The 23,274-nt window shown below is 41.3% G+C and overlaps 1 protein-coding gene across 1 annotated transcript in view; it reads left to right on the forward strand.

The window, feature by feature from the left end:
• Window positions 1-14,326, forward strand: part of TRAPPC10 (trafficking protein particle complex subunit 10) — a 56,315-nt gene extending 41,989 nt beyond the window's left edge. The window contains exons 15-23 of the mRNA XM_081327129.1: window positions 8-149; window positions 2,659-2,817; window positions 5,219-5,448; window positions 5,964-6,064; window positions 6,520-6,646; window positions 8,341-8,511; window positions 9,133-9,310; window positions 10,174-10,368; window positions 11,616-14,326. Coding sequence (XP_081183255.1) covers window positions 8-149; window positions 2,659-2,817; window positions 5,219-5,448; window positions 5,964-6,064; window positions 6,520-6,646; window positions 8,341-8,511; window positions 9,133-9,310; window positions 10,174-10,368; window positions 11,616-11,854 — 1,542 coding nt within the window. The 3' untranslated portion in view covers window positions 11,855-14,326. The remainder of the gene's footprint in view (window positions 1-7; window positions 150-2,658; window positions 2,818-5,218; window positions 5,449-5,963; window positions 6,065-6,519; window positions 6,647-8,340; window positions 8,512-9,132; window positions 9,311-10,173; window positions 10,369-11,615) is intronic.
• Window positions 14,327-23,274: the final 8,948 nt, after the last annotated feature.

Genomic DNA, 23,274 nt, shown 5'->3' on the forward strand with positions numbered 1-23,274 from the left:
CTCATAGGGCAAAGAACCTGGAACATATACACTCAGGCAGTTATGCATTTCAGTGGGCAAAATGCAATTTGCCCTACTTCATATTTATCCAATTGTGCAGTATGATGTCTATTCTCAGGAGCCACAGCTAAAAGTGGAACCATGTACTGGTAAGTAAATAATTAGAAGTTGCACTTTGTTATTATTTCTTGTAGTTTTAAAATTATTTCTCAAACAGAAAAGCTATAAGCTAACTTGTGAGAACTAATGTCAGAATCCATTTATATCATATTCATAAATGTATGTTTAAAACATTATTCCATGGATTCTGCCATCTCCCGAAGAGAAGAGAATGGATGTGTATTGAACCGGTATTAGGCATTTCAAAGGAAAGGAGAAGCCTATTGAACTGGGGAAACAAAAGGGAGGGCTAGCATCTGGCTTGTGTCATGGAAGAGAGCAATAAACATGAAAGGTCCTAAGTTCCTTCTTCCCACAATAGGGATGATACGAGATAAAGGATGGGGGACTGGCCAAATGGGGCTAAGGGGGGTTAAACCGGGAACTCTATATAAGGGTTTAGTTCGTGGAATAACATTAAGTCCTGTCTCATTTCCTACAACCAAGCATGTCATAGTAAAGATTCTTTTTGGAATAGATTTGACTCCAAGAATTTTGTCTTCCTAAGACGTGGTTTGGGGTGGGTCCTGACATTAGACAGGACTTGCACTGAAAGTCAACCTGGGAAGAGGAACCTTACCGGGGGACTTTGCAAATAAATATGATGTCTGACGATGAAGCAAGAAGGGAGGGAAGCCCCACGGAGAAGGAGCCTTCCTCCCAGCCGAATTCCCAGAAACATTGGGAAGCTGAAGCGTCATATTCCTCCTGGGAGGAAATGGCGGAGCAGCACGAACGAAAACCCCAGTGGTCGATGGGCGTTGGAAGGAAAAGTGAGTGGGAAAAGGCTTCGGGAGAAGTGACCCTGAGACGGAGCGACCACCAACCGGAATGGAAACAAGAGATGGAGAACTCCCTGCACGCCAGTGAGGAAGAGCGGATTCTGGAAAAAGCTATTGACTTGATGAAAACAACCCTGAGCTCACTAAGGGAGGAGAGAGCTGGAAACCGCAACCGACACAACACCTGGGGTCGCAACTGGAGGGGTAACGGAAGGGATCCAACACCTGAAACCCCAGGGCCGTCCAATGGAACAGGAGCCGCTGACTCAGCGGTACCCCCCCCAGACTAAGTTCTTCCATTAATCACATCTTTTTTTAAAAAAGCATATATTTGAATGAAATGTAGTTGGATTGTTCCTAAGTGATAGCTTACATATATTTTAAGATGTTACTAGTTATCTGTTTTACACATTTAAATCTTTAAAATAGTTACTGATGGTTACTGATGATTACAATATTTAAGCAGCTTCAGTGTAGAGAAAAAGTTTGTGAATTCTTTATATTTGTGAACGTTCCATTAATAGCAGTTTAAATCTCAGATCTTATTAGAAGTCACAGTATTGCATTATTGCAGATAAGTTTTAAAGAGTTTACAATTTTTTCCTTACTGCTTTATTATTGTTGCTTTAAAGTCAAAAGTAAATATTATAGCTTGATGAGTCCAGGGGAACTGTTAAACAAACTTCACTGCCATGCAATTGCACTAAATATTTTTTTAAATTTGTATCTGTTACAATATATGAGAATATCCTAAAAATATGGAACATAATAGAATTGAGTTCTTGCCACTGCCTTCATTCCCTGCGTTTACTGTGAATGTTTAAGCTGTTTCTAGTGGATGAAAGTAGAGCTGCTTCTTCATCTAATTCTAAAACAAGAGGTTCTTCAAATAAACCCTGGTTGTAAAACTGTTTGCTTGAGATCTTTCATAGATAGTTAAATGAAGGTGAAACACTCATGTGATAGAATTATGTGATAGAAAACAGTATATCTCAAAACAGCATTTTATTGTTTTGTGAATGCTGAACTAATGGGTAATAGAGTTGATATTCCTAGGGGTATTTTTGTAACATGGAAAATGATTTGGCTGGAAATTGGTCAAAAATGTGGAAGCTGCAGTTTATTGTTTCTAAATGTAAGAGCCATCACCTTTCTATGTTTCTACAGGGAATTTGTGATTCTTTGTGGTGGTTCCAATATAACACAATTAACAGTGTTTTCCTTGTGAGTGTCCCTTTTGTGGGTTTCTTTTTTAGCTAAACTGTTAATTCAGCAGTTACTGGACACACTTTTTGAAGTTCTTGATGTAAACTATCAAACTTGCCTGAGGAGATAGATAGATAGATAGATAGATAGATAGATAGATAGATAGATAGATAGATAGATAGATAGATAGATAGATAGATAGATAGATAGATAGAGATAGATAGATAGATAGATAGATAGATAGATAGATAGATAGATAGATAGATAGATAGATAGATAATTGGATGGATGGATGGATGGATGGATGGATGGATGGATGGATGGATGGATGGATGGATGGTCTTTCTGAGCTCTTAAAGGCACAGTATTGTATCTTTAAATGTTAATTTGTGATAGAAGATTAGACACATTAAAGCAGGTCTTGTGCAGATGATTCAGTAATATCCAAATTATGTTGTGCAAGCAATGATTCCTTTGCCACACCTCTTATTATCAACTTATTATTCTCCAGATAGCCTTTTGGCTGGCATTCCTCAGAAGGTAAAATTTACAGTGACTACTGGCCACTATACTATAAAGAGTGGAGATGCACTACAACTAAGTAATGCTGATGCCATGCCTGTCTTGTACCATCCTGAGAGCAAAGCTGTGATTTATTCAAACACTCAAGGTATTTAGTTTTGTTATTACACTCAAAGTATTCAGTTTTGTTACATTTTAATCCTATGATAAAAGAGATTCCACATTATAAACAATCAATGAAGTTGTAGATGTTAAAACAGCGCAAGCTTAAGAAATAAATCAATTTTGTATTAGTAATTTTATATACATATACATGTATGTATGTGTGTGTGTATATATATATGTATACATATATACAGTGCTTTTTTTGTAAAAGAAAAAGGTGCCGGAACTCACACATGTCATACAACCCGCCTTGCCTACCCTACAAGGTTCCATCCAAAAAAGGTGCCGGAACTCCATTCTGAGCGTTCTATGAGAAAAAAAGCCCTGCATATATATCTTAAAACAGGTGGGGATGAGACAGCATACAGGGGGGAGGTACATACGTGTGTGTGTGTGTGTGTATGTATGTGTATATATATGTTTAAATGTTTGTTAACTAGATTACCTTGCTAGGCCCCAAACATGGGACAAATCTTATTTCCTGTTTCAGCCTAACCCAAGGCCATCCACAGGCAGTGGTCACAGTAGTGACATCTCATATTTGTGTAAATATTTTTGGATTGCTAACAAAGAATTAAAGGGAGACTGATATGCATTTCAAACTTATTTGTTCTCATCAGTCAGCCATACCCTTCTGAGATTCGAACCTGGGCTGATTGCACATTAGGCAGTTGCTTTAACCTCTAGGCCACAGGCTCTTTCTCACTTTGTTAGCTGAGAAGCAAGGGAGATATATATATATATATATGTAGATCTTTGGTCATTCGGGTTTTTCCCCACGTAGAATTGGAGGTATCAGGGCAACGTTTCGACGAAATCTCATCCGTCATCCTCAGGCTGGTGACTTCAGCTTCATTCTTCTGGGATGAGATTTCGTCGAAACGTTGCCCTGATACCTCCAACTCTACGTGGGGAAAAAACCAGAATGACCAAAGATCTACATACAAACACCCGCGAAAACCTCAGAAACGCGGTGGCTCAGTGAGTTAGGATGCTGAACTTGTCGATCAGAAGATCAGCAGTTTGGCGGGTCGTATCCCGAGTGCCGTGTAACAGAGTGAGCGCCTGCTACTCGTCCCAGCTTCTGCCAACCTAGCAGTTCGAAGGCATGTAAAAATGCAAGTAGAAAAATAGGGACCACTACGGTGGGAAGGTAACAGCGCTCCGTGCGCCTTTGGTGTCTAGTCATGCCGGCCACATGACCACGGAGATGTCCTTGGACAAGCGCTGGCTCTTCGGCTTTGAAACGGAGATGAGCACCGGCCCCTGGAGTCAGAAACGACTAGCACGCATGTGCGGGGGAACCTTTACCTTTATATATATATATAAAGTGTGTGTGTGTGTGTGCATATGTATGTGTATGTAAGTGTATGTATGTGTGTGTGTATACACACACACACACATTATGCATGTGTGCATAAAAATTACTATATTAATAGAAAATTGATGTATACCAAATTATGATAATTTATACCAAATTATAAGCAACCAAGCAACCATTAGTAAAACTTTTGTTTTATTTGCCTGCAATATAATACAACACACATGCAGCCTATTCTACATACATAACCTTTAATTTTCTCATAACAATAATTTAGAAAAACTTTGCTCAGCTATTTTTCTGACTAGCAAGGAATTTAATTCCTATTTTATTTTGAGTAATTAACTCCCGCTTCAGCTTAACCAATCTAAAGCAATAGAATTTGGGGAATGGCTAATCACTAATGTGGTGCTGGCTCGTTGGAGAACACTTATTCTCATTCTGCCTCCTTTCCCCCTTGAAACATTTGCAGTGCTCAGAACAAATAAAATAACTTCCCTCTGCCCTGTGCGTTCCCACAGAGAGGGCCTCCTCAGGGTGCCACCGGTCAGAGAATGTCGACTGGTGGCCCCCAGGGGGAGATCCTTCTCTGTGGGCACCCCGGAGCTATGGAACCAGTTACCGGTTGAGCTCCGGACGGCGCCCGATCTTCGCTCCTTTCGCCGCGATCTAAAAACATACTTGTTCGAGCAAGCCAGCCTGGCCTGAGGGGGATTGGTGGGGTTTTTATTATTTTTATTGGGGTTTTTAGTGTGTATTAACTGTATTTTTTAATTGGGCATGTATTTAATTACTTTTTATCTTTTGTAATTTCTGTGTTTTATTCTTGCCCTGTACACCGCCCTGAGTCCTTCGGGAGAAGGGCGGTATAGAAATATTAATAAATTAAATTAAATTAAATTAAATTAAAACTGTTGAAAAACACATGCTTTATTTCATGCTTGGAACATTCAAAACAGTTGTTTGGAGGTCAAAACAGGGTTTGCTTATATGGTACAAGCTGAATAGTTAGTTAATTCAGATATAAATTATAGTCTCTAATTTATATTTCATACATTTGCAGAAAAGGTATCAGAAGCATCATTAGCTGTTCGGTCATCGGAAAAAATCACAAGCATCGGTTTACCAATGGTTCCTGCTTATCATGTGATTACCTTTGAACTTGAAGTTTTATACTCGCCAGCAGTCCCAATATGTATGATGGAAAATGAAAATCTATCAAGTAAAGAGCGCAGGAAAAAAGGCAAAGAGAAAGAGGCATCTTACAATAGCATGACTACAATTGACCAAAAGGTAAGAAATTATGAATAAAGATTAATATTTAAATTAACTAAAAATGAAATTCAGATGTCAATATTATATTTCAAACTGGCAAATACTACTGCATTAATAGTCTGCTGCACAGCTTTTTTGATCCCTGAGGATGTTTTGCTAATCTTACAATGTTTCTGTATTGTTTTGCATTATTTTTTGTTAAATATATAAACATCAATTCCTGAGAAAGCTTGAATAAACTTTTAAGCTTGCTATTCCAACTAGCTTGCTTTAAAATAGTTGTCTTGTGCATTTGATGCAGAGATGAAAGAATTGCAAGACAATAAATCTGTAATAAATAAATCCAGGATTTTGGATTGCAATGGATTGGATGGGATGGGATGGGAGGTGCTATGCTACGCTACTCTATGCTATGCTTTTCACTTATTCTTCCATGCCCAAAATTGAAAAAAACAATTAAATACAAAACTATTTGTATTTAAACAGAAATTTTAAGCAATATATCAGATGATTTTATTATATGTTTCATATAGGTAACCATTGATTGTCCATGGTCAATTTACTCCACTATTATTTCACTTACCTTCAGTGTACCTTTTAAAGCCAAGCATTCCTTATTATCAGCAGGCACAAGGTAACCTACTCAAAATTCTCATTTTCTATTCCATCATAAAAGCTATTCTTATCAAAACTATGAGTTAGGTAGTTTGAATGAGTAGGAAGGTTTGAAAATACTTTTTAACCTCAAGCTGCCCTTGTGTCCTTTTATGATTTAAGCTGTAACCTCAAACCTTGGGAGAAAGCTATGTTGAATTCAGTTTGACTCTTTTAAGTAGGTATGTATAGAATTGCACTGTCAATTGTATTTACCATTCAAATGAGACCTTTGCTTAAAACATCATTTAGATTTAGTGACTATAATCTAATGTAGATTGGCATGTTTTCTCATTTTTTTAAACTATTTTCATTTGGTTAATTCTGCTGCAAAGGTGTGTGTCCGTGCACATGTGTGTGTGCGCGCACACACACACACAGAGTTAAACTATATAGCAATAACTCCTTGTAATGGTTACTTTTTTCTTATTTTAGGAAATATATACAAGTTTGTGTGCAGAACATGTCAGAAATCTGTTTTCTATTCTTTGACAATAATCTCAAAAGTTCTGACATTTACAAAGATTTAAGTCTTCAAGCTCTAAATCCTACAGCTGAACAGGTAATTATTTCACATGTATTTCTTGTAATAATATAAAACATAGATTTGAACTACAATTCAATTTCACTCATTTTTTATACATCTTAAAAGTTATAAATATCTTCATATATGTGGCTTCAAAAAAATCAAGTATTTATTTTAAAAATGATTATGACAGCTATAATTTTATTGTAATGCCTGGGAAGAACAAATGGAATCTCAAGAGTCTCTTATCTCATCTAATGCACCTTTATGGAGCGACTATTAGCTTCAGTTTGGGCTGCTGTTTTTTCAATAATCTTACTGTAAATGCTACTGTGATTATTGAAGAAGCCGTTGAAAGCAGCAATAGAGATGGAGTTTTGAAAAAGTATTGTGGACAAGTTGTTTTATTTGACTAGTAATAGTTGAAAACTTGTTTCTGATAATTTGAATTGCAGTTTTCTATTAATACATTTATTTTCCATCCATTGAACTTCTTAAATATTTAGGACAAGAAGAAATTAAAAGGCTAATGCTAGTTGCACTTTTTCAACAAATAAAGAACAAAATTGTCTGCCCTAGAGACTGGGAAAGATTGGCACGTATAAATTATACTAAAAAAAGAATGTGTAAATTTCTAAACCTTTGCATTAATTCCTGATACTAGCAAAGTTTTTGCTTAAGAGCTTGTAAAAAAGAAATAGAAATAGAAAAAAATGGACAGCCAACATCAGAAAAGTTAGAGAACTATGAGTTCAGATAGCTAATAATAGAAAGAGAATGAAAGTTTTGCTTCATTGGCTACAGCAAGACTATTGTGTAAATCGTGTTATAATATAGAATGTATTGATAACTAAGGAGCATGCAAAACATTTGATTATATTTCTGCAGAATAGTTATAATAAAAAGAAGTAACTGTAGTAATTGGGAAGAGTTTGAGCCTGTTACTTCTGAGGAATTCGATAGGGTACTTAAGCTTTAAGTATGACCAGTCGTGTACTAGATCTGTGTCCGCTTGTTGGGTTAAGGCCTTCCATGAAATGTGTAGTTGGATCAAGATGATGCTATATGCACACTTGAGGGAAGGGATAGTCTCTGTAGCTCTTAGAGAGGCAGTGCCCATCTTGTTAAGAAACCGTTTCTGGATCCAATCCTGTTGGACAGTAGGGAAAGTTGTTGAGAAAGTGCTCTGGAGGAATCAGATTATCGGCTTTCACTTGGGTTCCAGACCTGGATATAATACTGAGATGGCATTGATTTTGTGGATGATGTTTGGCTGGACTAGATAAAGGTAAATGCATTCATCCCAGCCAGCCCTCTTTGATCTTTCAGTGGCCTTCAATACCATTAATCACGACATCCTTTTGGACTAGTTTGGCAGAGGGAAGGGTTAGGAGTGGGAGGCACAGTATTGTAATGGTACTTTCTCCTTTTGAGGCCAGTTCCAACTAGTGCTGTTGAGCGGGAGAGGTCTTGTCCTAGACAAGACTTTCTCAGCATTCTGATCTTTCCCCCTGCTCTTATTTAAGATCTACCTGAAACTACTACGTGAGGTAATCTACTGTCATCTCTCCCCTAACCGACCAACATTAACTGTTTCTAAGTTAAGCCATTAGTTCTGAAAATACATAAATGAACTCATAATTGCTTTCTTTATTTAAAAATATTTCAGTTTTCGCCAGTTGCTATTCAACACAGTTCTAATGTAATATTCATTAAAAATTCTTTCTCAGCACATCTACAGTAAACAAGCAATATTTTTTGTCTGGGAACTGAAGTGGACAAAAGAGCTTCCCCCATCATTGCAGTGCATATTTTCAATGAACTTTTGTTCTGCACTCTCTGAGGATCACTCATTTTCTCTGAAGCCGTACACTTATGAATTCCAGCTGGAAAACTTTTTTGTAAGTTGTATCTTGTTGTAATACCAGTAGGATGCAATAAGTAATGACAAATTGCATTGAAATTGGTGTAGGAGATGCTATTTTTCTGCTGCAGTATTAGACATCATGTATTGGTTTATATTTTATATTTGCCCCATTTCTGTCTTTGTATGGCAAGTGACAGTTTAAAACTGCAGCATCAAAAAGGATATATATTTAATTGTGATAGTCTTGTGAGGCTTTCTAGTACAGTATTATCATTGAATTTTCTGCTTATGGTGCAAATCTATACATGATTACAATAAAGCGTTTTATATAATCATTGTTCAAAGAACTTATCATCTGTCTATGGCAATCACCGTTAAGGTTTTGCATTTGGGATACCAAAGATGAGTTACAAAGCGGTTGCTAGCAAAATGTTTGATGTTATTGCAGCAGTAGTAATTTTTATAAATGTCAGTTTTAAATATAAGAAATTGACTTGTATGGGATTTCCCCCCCCCCCATGCTGTGTTTGTAGAAGCTCGGTGATTAGGGTCTTCTATCCAATCAGAAAAATGGATTATCTCTTCTCATCAGTTTGAACGGTATGAAAAGTTATCTCTTGTATATTGACCATAAATATTATTGTACTCCTGCCAGACATTGTATAATGTGAAAGCTGAGATTTCTCCCCCATTGGGGGCAGAATATTGTAAAACAGGCTCGCTCTGTTCATTGGAAGTGTCAGTTACCCGACTTTTAGACCTCCTGGATGTGGATAAAGATGAAGCATTAACAGAAAGTGACGGATACTGTACAACCAAACTGATGTATGAAGGTTAGTAAATATATATTACTCGAGACTTAGTTTGGTTATTTATTTGTTGATAACCTACTGAGCCATAATGTTAGCGTCATCTGTCAAAACAAGCACTTTTCTTTTGATATCTCAGATTATTATGTATTTATTAGATTTCTATCCTGCCTTTTGTACAAGAACTAGGGACAGTGTACACAGTGCTCAGTCATTCTGTTTGTCCCATGAATAGCAACCCTGTGAGGTGGCATTGAACTGAGCTGAGAGAGAGCAAACTTGCTCCGTGAGTTCTCAGGGTTGAGGAAAAACTAGAACCAAGGTCTTACAACTTCTAACTCAGCACGTTATTTGTTACATCAGATTGTTGTCGTCACTGCAAACAGAAAAGTGAAAATGTTTAGAGAAGAATCTTATAAATGCAGTCAAAGTTGATTCCTTAAAAAGTACTAATAGAATCATAATCCTAAACTTTGTAACAGAATTATTTTTCCATAGAGATGATATTTACATGGTAGAAATCAGTGGTTGGATTCCGCCACTTTGCACCGCTTTGGCAGAACTGGTAGCTAATTTTTTATTGCCCAGGCTTAGAATGGACTTCTGGAAGCGGCATCCACACACAGAACCGGTTGTTCACATACTTGAATCCCACCACTGGTAGAAACATCTGTTCTACTACTATCTTAACAAGCAGGGATGCTTGAAAATTAGATTTTGTAAATGTTATAATTCCAAGATTGTTTCTTTTAGAAGAATGTTAAATCTGTAAATTTAAGCACCAGGTGATACCAATCTACAAAAGGTTGCCTTACGGGATGTTATCCAGTGTTACATTTTGATACCATACCAGTTGAAGTAATAGTTGCTTTTTCTCTTTATTTTAGTTGTGGATGACAGTAGTAACTGGGCAGTCTGTGGAAAGAGCTCAGGGGTAATATCTATGCCAGTAGCAGTTCAAGCAACCCATAAAGTGCATATGGAAGTAATGCCACTCTTTGCTGGATACCTTCCTTTTCCTGATGTTAAACTATTTAAATATCTCCCTCATCACTCTGCTCACTTTATGCAGCTTGATGCTGGTAAGAATGTGTATATTTAAGTCATGTGAGAAACTGCTAATATAAAATTATAGAATATCCTTTTTCTATAGAGTTCTTCCCTCAAAGCATTATACTATCAAAATTCTTCATGGTTGAAAACATGTATTTTGGGCTAATTTCGTTAGATATTTATGTGGATGTTCCAGTTCTTTAAAAAAAATGCTAAATTTAACATGAACAAAAATATTAACTGGACAAAACAGTGCATTATAGGGCAACAATTTTTGTATCAAGGTACTTCAAATAGGCTAACTTGCAGAATGGAATTGAAATTTGGCAAATTTTATAAATCATTTTATGACACAAAAATTACAATAAAATGGTTTATGACAGTACAAATGGCACTGAGCTCTTTTCAAGGCAAGTACATCTCTAAATGTCTCCCTGAATTTTTAAGAACTTTTCCAGTGAAGGCAGAACATTAGAAACTCTTGTCTTTGGTGAAGTCAGAGGAATCTGGTAAGGAAATATCTATGAAACAACGACCCAGCTAAAAAATATCTAAAAATAGTAGGCTTTCGAGACTTCAATAATCATAATCAATAATCATTTCTAAGGTATTATATCTTGTTCCTTATAGAGCCCATTGTTCTGATGACATATAGTTGAAGAATAATTACTTCTTCGAATGCTGCCAATGGTTAATATACCTTTTGCTGGTAAAATTCTGAGTAATGATTTAATCCAGTGTTTTCCAATCTTGACATCTTCTAGTACTAGGGCTTCAGATTCCAGATTTTTCATCTATGTCTATGCTGGTAGTGGAATTCTGGGATTTGAAGAACACACACCTGGAAATTGCCACGGTTGGGAAATACTGATCTAATTATTCTTTCTGCACTGAAAGTTCCAGTAAATGGCCTGAATCTTATAAAAAATTTATTTTGATATTTTATTAAGCATATGTATACGTTGCCTTCATGTTAAGTTAAAAAAAGAAACACAAAATTGTGTTATAGCAGATAGCTCTTTTCTTCTCAGGAACTCCTTTACTTAGGAGATCATCTGCCTTAGTTGGGATGCTGGTTTTTTTCAGGCTATCTCTTTCCAGTGAAACTGATGTCATAAATTTGTCAGATTTTCTTCTTATGTTAATATACTACTTTAAATGCATTCATAAATAATCTCTGATAATTTTAGTTGATAACGAGTGCAAGCAAACTAATTATAATCAACAATGTGTAGATGGATGTGTAATAGAGCTTCACATTTTTTGGTTTTTACAGATAGCTGGATTGAAAATGATAATCTCTCTGTGGATAAAAATGTGGATGATCAAGCTGACAACAGTAGCATAAAAAGCAGAGGCAGCATACATTCAACAACCAGTGCAGAACACAAAGGTTTGCCCATGCCCCGGCTCCAATCATTTTCTCCTGGACAGGTCTTCAACTCCAGCTCTGGCATGCAAATCCTTGTCATTCCCAGCAAAGATGATCACATTTTGGAAGTCAATGTCACATGACGTTTCTCTGTAGATGTGTAGAAATATGCACGAGACTTGAATACAAATGCGCACTTTAAGAGCTCATAACCTGATAGATCATCATTGAGACATTTTAACACTAATAGGCCTATGACAACTTAGTCCTGACTGGCCCTGGAAACCGTAGACAGTTGTATCAATTTAAATGTACAGTGATGCTTGTAACTGCTAGTTTATATTGCCATTTTTTTGTGTAAAATGAATTCTGGGATTTTTTCCCCTCCGTCATTCTGCTGATGAAATAAAAGCAGCTTACTGCAAATTGATAATTTGAGCAGCTTCAATAATTAGGTTCCTGCTCAAATAATATTTCAGGTTGACATACAGTGTAAGTCTTGCAGTGTGGCAATTAAATACTAAAGTGTGTGCCTTTCTAGTCACATGATTGTCTGATTTCCTGGACCAGGGTACTTTTCCAAATTTCTGTGTAATAGAGTGATTCTTAAACCCATAACTATCTACAAGATTTTAAATAATACATGTTGTGAATATATAGAGATATAGAGATATATATTTATTTCTTGAAGACTTAACTTCTTCTGTGCCTTGGAACATAACAGATTAATCAGTCTGCTGATGCTCTTGAATTTGTACCATATAGAGAACCATTTTGTCAACACATGGGATAATATGCAGAGACACATATACATATATGCATGTACACCTTGATGCAAGTAGTAAAGTGGCACAAAAGGGGTTAAGTTAAAATTAAACACAATTCATTAAGTTTGGAGTGAAGACACAAAAACTGGTCTAAGATTGTCCTCAAAAGTAATTAGATGTTAATATATTGGGTCTTACTAAATTGATTTTGTTGGATATTTCACTTGATATTTTTAAAACCAAAGTTTGTTTCTTTTCCTGTTACAGTTAACTTATTACGGACTGCAGAGCCATATATATATATATATATATATAGTAGAAGAGCAGGTGTGTATTTATATACACACAAGCTTCCATACCATACTGTAAGCAGAAGAGGCAAGAGCTGCAGGGAGCCTTAATTGTTTTTGCAATCTGGTTATAGATGAATTTAAGGTCCTAGTTTGAATTTGTGGTGCAACAAAAACTACATTTACACCAACGGATTACTTTTTAGTTGTAAATCTATTGTATAAATGATTATTTTGAAATGTCTGAAATAATCTGATGTATTTGTCTGTGTATAATTTGTTCCAGAAATCAAGGACAAAATAAATGTGTTTTTATCGGTGTGAAAATCAAAGCTTGTAAATAAGTTTAATATGTAGAACTTTTTCCAGTTCTTAGAAACAATGTATTTTTGTATATAAACATTTCTCTAAATTTCACTGTAATTATCTTAGCTGCTGCTCATATCAATTATTGGCTTACACAGTTACATTATTAGTGCGTATTGTAGCCTCTTAGTAATTAGCCTCCATCACATTCAAAAACAATGATAATTCCAGATATAGGGGGCAAAATAAAATTAAAATCCAAATTCCTTTATTAAGTTGCATAGTGTGTGCATGTGTTCCAAAATTGTGTATCTATTCTTGATTACTTTGCCTACATTCAGAGTAATTGAACTTTATTTTTAGAGGAAATGAGATACCACATTTCTGCTAATTTGTCAATAGCTGTTTTGTATGTTCAGTTTTTTTCCTTTATAGAAACTTCCCTGATGAAATTTCCATTGAAAGGTTGACTGTCTCTTTGCCATTTGCTTTATTTTTAAAAAAATGCAAACATCTTTTTGACAATAATTTGGTCATTTCCTTATAAGAATTAACGAGATTACACAATGAACATATGTATACACGAGTTTTTTGTTTATATAATTTTTTAAACTAGAGATTGTCTTTCAAACAAATTTGAGTATAAAAGTATATTTTGGACATAATGAATAACCTGATTTATTGTGAAAAAATCCAAAGGCAAGGTTTTATTAGCAATTAATATAGAAAGCTTACGTTTGTTGTAGCTTCAGAGCAGCATAAAGTTTTCATGTTCATATTGAAATGACTTCACTAAAATACACCAGAAGTGTATTTGAATCACTACTGAGGTGATAACATATGTATAGAAGGAAAAGATTGCTTTTTAACTTGTAAATAATTGATTCAATTTGCAATATATGCATCTGAAAAAAAAGACAAATTATCATATTTGTAGATAACTTTCAAGCCTGTAAATACATGCAGATGGGTTAAAGGAGTAGAATTTTGATGATTTTCACAGATTTGTGATTGGAAAAATTAACTCCTATGGAAATTGTTGAATTTAAATGACATTTGTAGCATTTCCTAATTGCAACTCTGTACAATTTTACACTATAGGTGTAATGTCAATGTAGAAAAGCAAATAGGAAAAAATATCCACAAACATTATTCAGTTTTATTCTGTTTTAAAGCAGTGCCATGAAAAATAGGGAATAAACTGTTAAAACAAACTACTGGATAAAGTGAATAAAAATCTTGAATATTTTAAGCAAGTTGTTCTGATTCTCAACATTTGTGTATATGTTCCTTTGTTTCACATGAAAAACTAAAGCCAACCATGAATTGAGCTTAACTCTTGGTTCACTTCATGGACAGAACTATTCTGTTTTCTTGACAACCGAAGTGTTGATTTGACTTCCCAATCTAGCCTTCAGCCCTGTTATGAAAAGGTTGTCTCCCATCCAATTAAATACCAGGGATGAGTCATATTATATCATGCCATTTCACTGCTCGTTCTTAGCACACACAATTAACAAAACAATCTTTCATCTTAAAAACTTCTGGAATATCACATTTCCAACTTCTTAATATTAGAACCCCCATACAACCTGTTAAACAATCAGATTCCAAACTTTGGTATATATTCAACATTACTTTGTTCTAATTCTTCTTAGCTTTCCATAACAGGCAAGGGTGGGTAGGTTTACCATTTGCTGTATCTTGTTTCAGATGACTGGATATTAAAAGACTCTACCATTCTAAGTTGATCTAAGCTTTTCTATTGCTTAAATGTGTTATCTCCCAGTTAATTTCTTTTCCAGATGGAGTTTGACAGAAAACATCATGTTGCTATAAACATAAATAGTGCATGAATCCTGTATTAAATAATTTCTGATTCTTATTTCTTATTTTTATAAGTTATAAAGCAGTCTATGGAGATTCTCAATCATCCAGGTCATGGTTGTCCCAAAGGTGCTTTTCTAAAAGGCAACTGGAAAGCAGTTGTATATATAAAGCAGTCATTTGAGTTGCATCAATTATTTTTATTTTTATTTTAATCCCATTTATATCCCGCCCTTCTCCGAAGACTCAGGGCGGCTTACAAGCTTAGCAGTAGCCTTCATTCTATGTATATGCCTGCTTATTAGGGCTTTCACACACACCCCAAGCGGCATTATTACAAAGTCAGCTTATTGCCCCCAACAATCTGGGTCCTCATTTTACCTACCTCGGAAGGATGGAAGGCTGAGTCAACCTTGAGCCTGGTGGGATGCGAACCTGCACTAATTGCAGGCAGCTGGTGTTACTTAAGGAGGCATTAGCCCACTGCTCCACCAAGGCTCTTTTAATTAGCATGTAGGTACTTCTGGTCACTGGATGTTTTAATGAATCTAAACTTTTACATACAACTATATTTATGCTTTAGAGATTTGGCAAGCAAATATTAAATTTAGAATTCCCAGTGCAGCATCTGTAAGGCATTACACACAAAGGAGATATGCTACGCTGCTTCATTTTTCCTTTTTGCAGTGAATGGCATTGAGAATCATGAAATTCAGGAAAATAGAATCATTTCCTTCCTTTATTTAGATACATTCCCCAGACACATGGACAAATGCACCTAAAAATTTGTGTTTGTTGTAACATAGGAAAAGAAGGTGTTGTGTAGTGGGTCCGACGCAAGGAAGAGACGCCAGCCAGAGTACGTGTTCAGCTCTTTATTGGAAGGGGGTAGCGTACTGGGAATGAGGGTTAGCTGGCCTCCTTAAATACCTAGCCAGGTAAGCGGACAGCCAATGGGGTTGGCCCTAGGTTTCCTGCCAAAAACTGGGTTTCCCGCCAAAACCGTTCAGGACAACACCCCCTGGTGGCTGTTGCTATGCAGATGCCTGCATACGTAACACCCCTCCCCCCTTAGAGAAGAACCACATAACTATAGAACGATTTTGCAACTAGCTACAAAGAATGCCGATTGGTGGCCCCCAGGGGGAGAGCGTTCTCTGTGGGCGCGCCAGACCTATGGAACCGCTTACCGGTCGAGCTCCGGATGGCCCCCGACCTTCGCTCTTTCCGGCGCGATCTCAAAACCTTCTTTTTTGAACAAGCTGGCCTGGTCTGACAGGATGGGGTTGGGTTTTTTATAATTAGTTTTAATTTTTAATATGTATCAATTACTAGGGCATAGTTGTTTAATCACTTTTTAATTTTTGTATCCTGTTTTTTATTATGTATTGCCCTGTTCACCGCCCTGAGTCCTTCGGGAGAAGGGCGGTATACAAATTAAATTATTAAATTAAATTATTAAACTATATACACTGTGTGTCAATGCAAGGCAACTGTGGGGTGATCACTTGCACACATAGTCCGCCAGGTAGGCAGGTGTCCTGTGGGGCCGGGTGGACCGTCTAGGCGTGGCTTGGCCCTGGGCTTGGACAGCTGGTTCGTGAGGCCTCTGTGCTGGGTTGAGCAGCGCTGGGTTCAGGAGGCCCTCCTCCTCTGGTTCCTGTTCTGTGTTGTTTCCGGCTGGGCTGACCTCTCCTGGGGTGTGGCTCTCCTGTTGGGCGTGTGTGGTGCACTCAGGGACCCTTCCTCTGAGCTGGTCGATGTGTCGCCTTATGTGTCTGTCCCCCTCCACCCCCACGATGTAAGAGAGGGGCCCAGTTTTCTCAACCACTGTCCCCGGAATCCATGGATGTCCTGCCCCATAGTTCCTCGCCCAGACCAGGTCCCCCACGTTGAGAACTCTGTGTGCAGCTGCAGCTGCTGCTGATGCTGGTGATGGTGGCCTATCCATCTCAGCTGCTACTCGGTCTGGGTGTAAACGGTCCAGCTTGGTGATGAGACGCCGTCCCCATCGCAGTTCTGCTGGGCTCTTCCTGGTAGCAATGTACGGTGTAGTGTGTTGGGCAAGTAGAAATTTTGCCAGTCTGTGATGCCAGTCCCCGCTGATGATGCGCCGGAGTGCGTCCTTGGTCGTCCTTACCATCCGTTCAGCTTGCCCGTTGGTCGATGGATGAAAGGGCGCGGAGGTGGCGTGTCTAATCCAGTTCGCCTTCAAGAACGCCTGGAAATCAGTAGCAGTAAACTGAGGCCCGTTATCAGACACTATTACGTCGGGGAGGCCGTGTGTGGCAAAGGGAGCTCTGAGCACCTGGATTGTCCTAGCCGAGGTCATATTGGGGACAGGGACTACCTCCAGCCACTTGGAGTGGCTGTCCACTACTACTAAGAACAGTTGGCCCTGAAATGGCCCTGCATAGTCAATGTGGATGTGGGACCAGGGTGTGTGTGTGGCCTCCCACCTATGTACTGGTGCGCGTGGCATTTCTGGCCTGGATCTCTGGCACGTGTAACAGGCTTTGACCCGTTCCTCAATGTCCTCGTCCAACCCCGGCCACCAGAGGTAGCTTCTGGCCAGTGCCTTCATCTGAACCACCCCTGGGTGTCCCTCGTGTAAGGATTCCAATACCTTGCCCCGGACTGCAGTGGGAATGATGACCCTGCTACCCCAGAGGAGGCAACCCCTTTGTGTGGAGAGCTTGTGACACCTGGCGAAATAGGCCTGGAACTCAGGCCCCGGGGACTTGTCCTGCCACCCTGTGCAAACCCATGAGTGTACCCTGCTCATGATGTTGTCTGTGGCTGTGTTGCTGGCAATGACCTTGGCATGAACTGGGCATTCTGGCAATTCCTGCAAAGCTAGGATCTGTGTTGCTGGTGCCGGGTCTGGTTCAGTTGTATTGAGGGGAAGCCTACTTAAACCGTCTGCGTGGCCCATCTCCTTTCCTGGCTTGTGCACCAGCTTGCAATTGTAAGCTGCAAGGAAGATGGACCACCGGAGCATTCTGGGGGACAGAATTTGGGGCGTCTGCCTGTCTGTTGTGAACAGGCCCAGGAGTGGTTTGTGGTCCGTGAAAACAGTGAACTCCCTGCCATACAGATAATCGTGGAACTTTTTAATTCCTGCCACAATTGCCAGGGCTTCCGTGTCAATTTGGGTGTAGTTCCTTTCTGCTCCAGACAGCGTCCTTGAATAGTAGGCGATGGGGATTTGAGCCCCATTAGGCTCTAGGTGACTGAGAACAGCGCCCATGCCATAAGGGGATGCATCGCACGCAATGCATATGGGCTTTGTTTCTATGAAGTGTGTTACCGTGGACTTGTCAGACAGTAGTGCCTTTAATGCTCTAAAGCTTTGCTCGTGGACGGAAGTCCAGGCCCATGCTGCCTTTTTATCCAGTAACCTGTGAAGTGGCTCTGCAATGGCTGCCTTGTGTGGGAGGAATGTATGATAGAAATTTAGCAGACCCAGGAATGCCTGTAGCTCTGCCTTGTTCTTGGGTGTGGGTGCTAGTTTGATGGCCCTTACCTTGGACTCTGTGGGGTGGATTCCCCTGGCATCTGCCCTGAATCCCAAGAATTCTGTGGAGGAAACACCTATGCTGCATTTCTTCCTCTTAAGTTTGAGGTCAGCTGTGCGCAGCCTGGACAGCACCTCCCTAAGCCTACCTGCCAGCTCTTCTGCTGATGCTCCTGCAATTAGGATGTTATCAAAATAGGGGCAGACTCCTGGGATGCCCCTGAGTGTCTTCTCCATAACTTCCTGGAAGATGCCAGGAGCAACGCTGACCCCAAACTGCAGCCTGTTCACCCGGAACGCTCCCCTGTGTGTTACTATAGTCTGAATGTCAGCTGTTGCCCTAGTAACTGTGAGTTGCTGGTACGCCTGCGCAAGATCGAGCCTTGCAAAGATGGCATCGCCTTGGAGGGAAGCGAGAACGTGGCTGACCGTGGGGACTGGGTAAGCGTGTGGGTTCAGGGCGCGGTTCACCGAGCATTTGTAGTTGGCGCAGATCCTTATTTCCCCGTTGGATTTGAGGGGGGGTGATGATTGGGGTTTCCCACTCCCCCCCATCTACGGGCTCTAAGATTCCCTGGGCCACCAGCTTATCCAGTTTGCACTCGATTTTGTGTTTGAGCGCGAAGGGGACTCGCCGCGGCCGGACCCTAACGGGGGGAACGTTCGAGTTAAGCTTGAACAAGATGGGGGGCCCTGTGTACCTGCCCAGCGTTCCGTCGAAGACGTCTGCAAACTCCTTGCAGACTGCCTCGACAGAGTCTCCCTGGATCCGGTGGATCCCGGAGACTGTGATTCCCAGGGCCTCAAACCAGTCTAGACCGACCAGGCTGTCTCTCCGGCCCTCTACCACTACAACCTCCAGGTGCTCTTCGCAACCCTTAAACCCCACCGAAATGGTGGCCTCCCCCTTTACCTTGACCGGCCGTAATTTAATCTGCTGCTTGCTCTGGCTATTAGACCTCTCTGCGGCTTTTGATACCATCGACCATGGTATCTTACTTCGGCGTCTCAGGAGATTGGGAGTGGGAGGCACTGTTCTTCAGTGGTTCTCCTCCTACCTTCTGGAACGTTCACAGTGGGTGTTGGCGGGTGACCAGAGATCGACCCCGAGGCCTCTCATTTATGGAGTTCCTCAGGGGTCGGTCCTCTCACCTCTCCTGTTTAACATCTATATGAAGCCGCTAGGTGAGATCATCCGTGGTTTTGGAGTGGGTTATCATCAGTATGCTGATGACACCCAGCTTTTCATCTCGACCCCAAACCACATCAGTGATGCCCTTGACGTGATGTCCCGTTGCCTGGAAGCGATCCGGGAATGGATGGGGAGGAACAGGCTTCAACTCAACCCGGACAAGACTGAATGGCTGTACATACCGGCATGTCAGGATATTCAGAGTATTCCATCCCTTAATATTGGGGGCGAGTTACTGCCCCCCGTAGATAGGGCTCGCAACCTGGGTGTCCTCCTAGATTCACAGCTCTCCTTAGAAGATCACATAGGAGCTGTGACTAGGGGGGCTTTCACTCAGGTTCGTCTGGTGCGCCAGCTACGACCCTATCTGGACTTGGATGCCTTACGTACAGTCACCCATGCACTTGTGACCTCTCGTCTTGACTACTGCAACGCTCTTTACATGGGGCTGCCCTTGAGAATCACTCGGAAGCTTCAGCTGGTACAGAGTGCAGCTGCACGGATGCTTTTGGGGGCTCCTCGATACTCCCATATTACACCTCTGCTTCGTGAGCTGCACTGGCTTCCAGTTGCCTTCCGGGTGAAATTCAAGGTGGTAGTGATGACATACAAAGCCCTACATGGCATGGGTCCGGAATACCTACGGGAGCACCTACTGCCAGCGTCAACACCCCTCCGTCCTGTGCGCTCCCACAGAGAGGGCCTCCTCAGGGTGCCACCGGTCAGAGAATGCTGGCTGGTGACCCCCAGGGGGAGAGCATTCTCGGTGGGTGCGCCAATCCTCTGGAACCGCTTACCAGCCGAAATCCGGATGGCCCCCGACCTTCACACCTTTCGGCGAGATTTAAAAACCTATCTATTCCAGCAAGCCGGCCTGGCCTGATAGATTTGGGGTTTTATTTGTAGATCTGGGGTTTTATTTGTTTTATTGTTGGTTTATTGTATACTTACTTTGCTCTGTACACCGCCCTGAGTCCTCCGGGAGAAGGGCGGTATATAAAACGAATAAATAAATAAATAAATAAATATTAATATAGTTAAGGGTCTCGTCCGAAATGATTGAGACCGCTGATCTGGAGTCAAGCTCCATGCTGCAAGGAACGCCTTGCAAGCGGATTGTTAATCTAATTTTGGGTTTGAGCAGCCGGCGGCTACCCGTGTGGTTAATGGCCATCCGACTCTCAACATAGCCAATTCGCGTTTTGGTCGGGGCCTCAGTACCTTCGAACGGCGATTCCTCCGGTTGCAGCTCGTGGATCTCCTCTCAGGGGCGGCGGCTATGACAGACCGTGGCTATGTGGCCTGTTTTCTTGCAGGCCCGACACGTGGCCGACCGGAACTTACAGAGGCTGCGCACGTGGTTCCCACCACACCCTGCGCACTTCTGAGGGTTGGTGGCATTGCTAGGAGGCCTGGGCTTGTCTGGGCGTCTGACTCGCTGGTCGGGGGTCGACTTCCGCTGGAGGAGGTCGATGCTCTGCTCGTCCTCGGCTGTGGTGACCTGCTGGTGGATGCTGGCTGCCTGGCTGCCGGTCCGGGTCTCCTGGACTGCTTGGACGGCCCCGCAGGCCGCTTCGTGGGCCAGGATGGCGTCTTCGGCTTCCTGGAGCAAAACCTCCTCTCTTTCGAACAGGCGCTCTTGCAGCCGCCTGTCTCGTAGGCCGCAGATCAGCCGGTCCCGTAGCCGCTCCTCCAAGTTCAAAAACCTGCAGGCGACGGCGGCTTCTCGTAGGGCGGTGAGGAATTCGGCACCGGACTCGTCGGGGCGCTGGTCCCTTTTTTCGAACTGTGACTTCGCAGCCACTTTGGAACGCCGGGGCCGGAAGTTGGCGTTGAGCTTGGCCACGGGTCCCGGTACGCGACGGTATTGATGGCTTCTGGGGCAAACAGGTTCGCAGCGATCTCTAGGAGTGCAGGTCCCCCGATGCAGAGCAGGGCTGCCACCTTCGCGCCGTCCTCCGGGATCTGGTTGAAGCGCATGTACAGTTCGGCGTGAGCCAGGTACCGGGCCCATGTCTCGGGGTGGCGGGTGTCGAATTCGCGGGGTTGTCCGGCCCTTGCCATCGCGTTGGTTTCGGGTCTTGAGTCGTGGATGCGGTGACTGGCGTGGTCCGGTTGGCTGGCACTGGCAGTCGTGTTGAAAGATTCCTCCTTCCTTCAGCGTGCGGTGCGCTCCCCAAGTAACTTCGGCTCCTTGTCGGCAGCAATCCCACCTTCGTCGCCACTGTTGTGTAGTGGGTCCGACGCAAGGAAGTGACGCCAGCCGGAGTACGTGTTCAGCTCTTTATTGGAAGGGGGTAGCGTACTGGGAATGAGGGTTACCTGGCCTCCTTAAATACCTAGCCAGGTAAGCGGACAGCCAATGGGGTTGGCCCTAGGTTTCCCGCCGAAAACTGGGTTTCCCGCCAAAACCGTTCAGGCCAACGCCCCCTGGTGGCTGTTGCTATGCAGGTGCCTGCATACATAACAGAAGGTATTGTAGCTAAATAGTTTCAGAGCAGCCAGGAAAATGGTACAGAATTGGTACAGAATTTGTATCCACTCCTAAAATAAAATTTGTGTTCTTTTTCTACACTTTCTCCCATATTGAAACATTTTAGCCTTAAGGTTATTGCATTTACATTCGAGTGACTGGTTCAGTCACCCAGCTGTTTTTCATGGCTAAGGTGGGACTAAAACTCATAATTCTCCAGCTTTCTAGCCCAGTGCCGTAACCACTACGCCAATCTGGCTCTAGGATAATGTGTTATTGTTTTCTTCTTCCTTTGGGGATTTTATTCTGTTATTTTATTTTGTTGATTGTTTCATGTGAGTTTTAGCAGTTCCCTTTTTATGACAAAGGTGTTCATATACTGAATCCATACTTTTGGTTGTATGTGTGGTAGGGCTATATTTCTACATACTGGACCTGCACAATTTTTATAAGCTTTCTTTTTATGATAATGATCAACATATTTATCTAAGGCAGGCATGTCAAACTTGCGGTGTCACGTCACGTCGCGCGACGTATCACAACTTTCCCCCCGTTGCCGGCAATGGGGAAGGCGCGGTTTTGTCGTGATGCATCTAGCCCGCGGGCCGGCAGTTTGACATGCCCGATCTAAGGCATCACACAGACTGCCATCGTTTTCCTCTTTATTGTCCCAGAGTAATAGTGACATACCATCTGAGTGTTCAGATAATTTGAAGGTTTACCTACTAAAAGGCTGTCCCAGATGTCAGAACACAAATACAGGTAATCAAACAGTTCACTTAGTGACCAAAGTTACAACGGCACTGTGAAAAGTGACTTACGACTGTTTTTCACACTTAAGACCGTTATAGCAGCCCCACAGTCACATGGTCAAAATTCAGATGATTGGTAACTGACTCAGATTTATGGTGGTTGCAGTGTCCCAGGGTCATGTGATGACCTGCGGCCTTCTGACAATCAAGGTCAACGGGGAAGCCAGATTCACTACTAACTTGACAAACTTCAGTATTTCGCTTCACAACTACGGCAAGAAAGGTCGTAAAATGGGGCAAAATTCACTTAACTGACTCGCTTAGCAACAGAAATTTGGGCTCAATTGTGGCAGTAAGTTGAGGACTACCTGCATATAGGTGCAGCTGGCTTCCGCCCTAACAACATGTTTTCCTTAGGTTTCCTTTTTCTATGTACTGA

The sequence above is a fragment of the Vipera berus genome (assembly GCF_964194415.1).
Source record: "Vipera berus genome assembly, chromosome: 4".
Lineage (NCBI taxonomy): Eukaryota > Metazoa > Chordata > Lepidosauria > Squamata > Viperidae > Vipera > Vipera berus.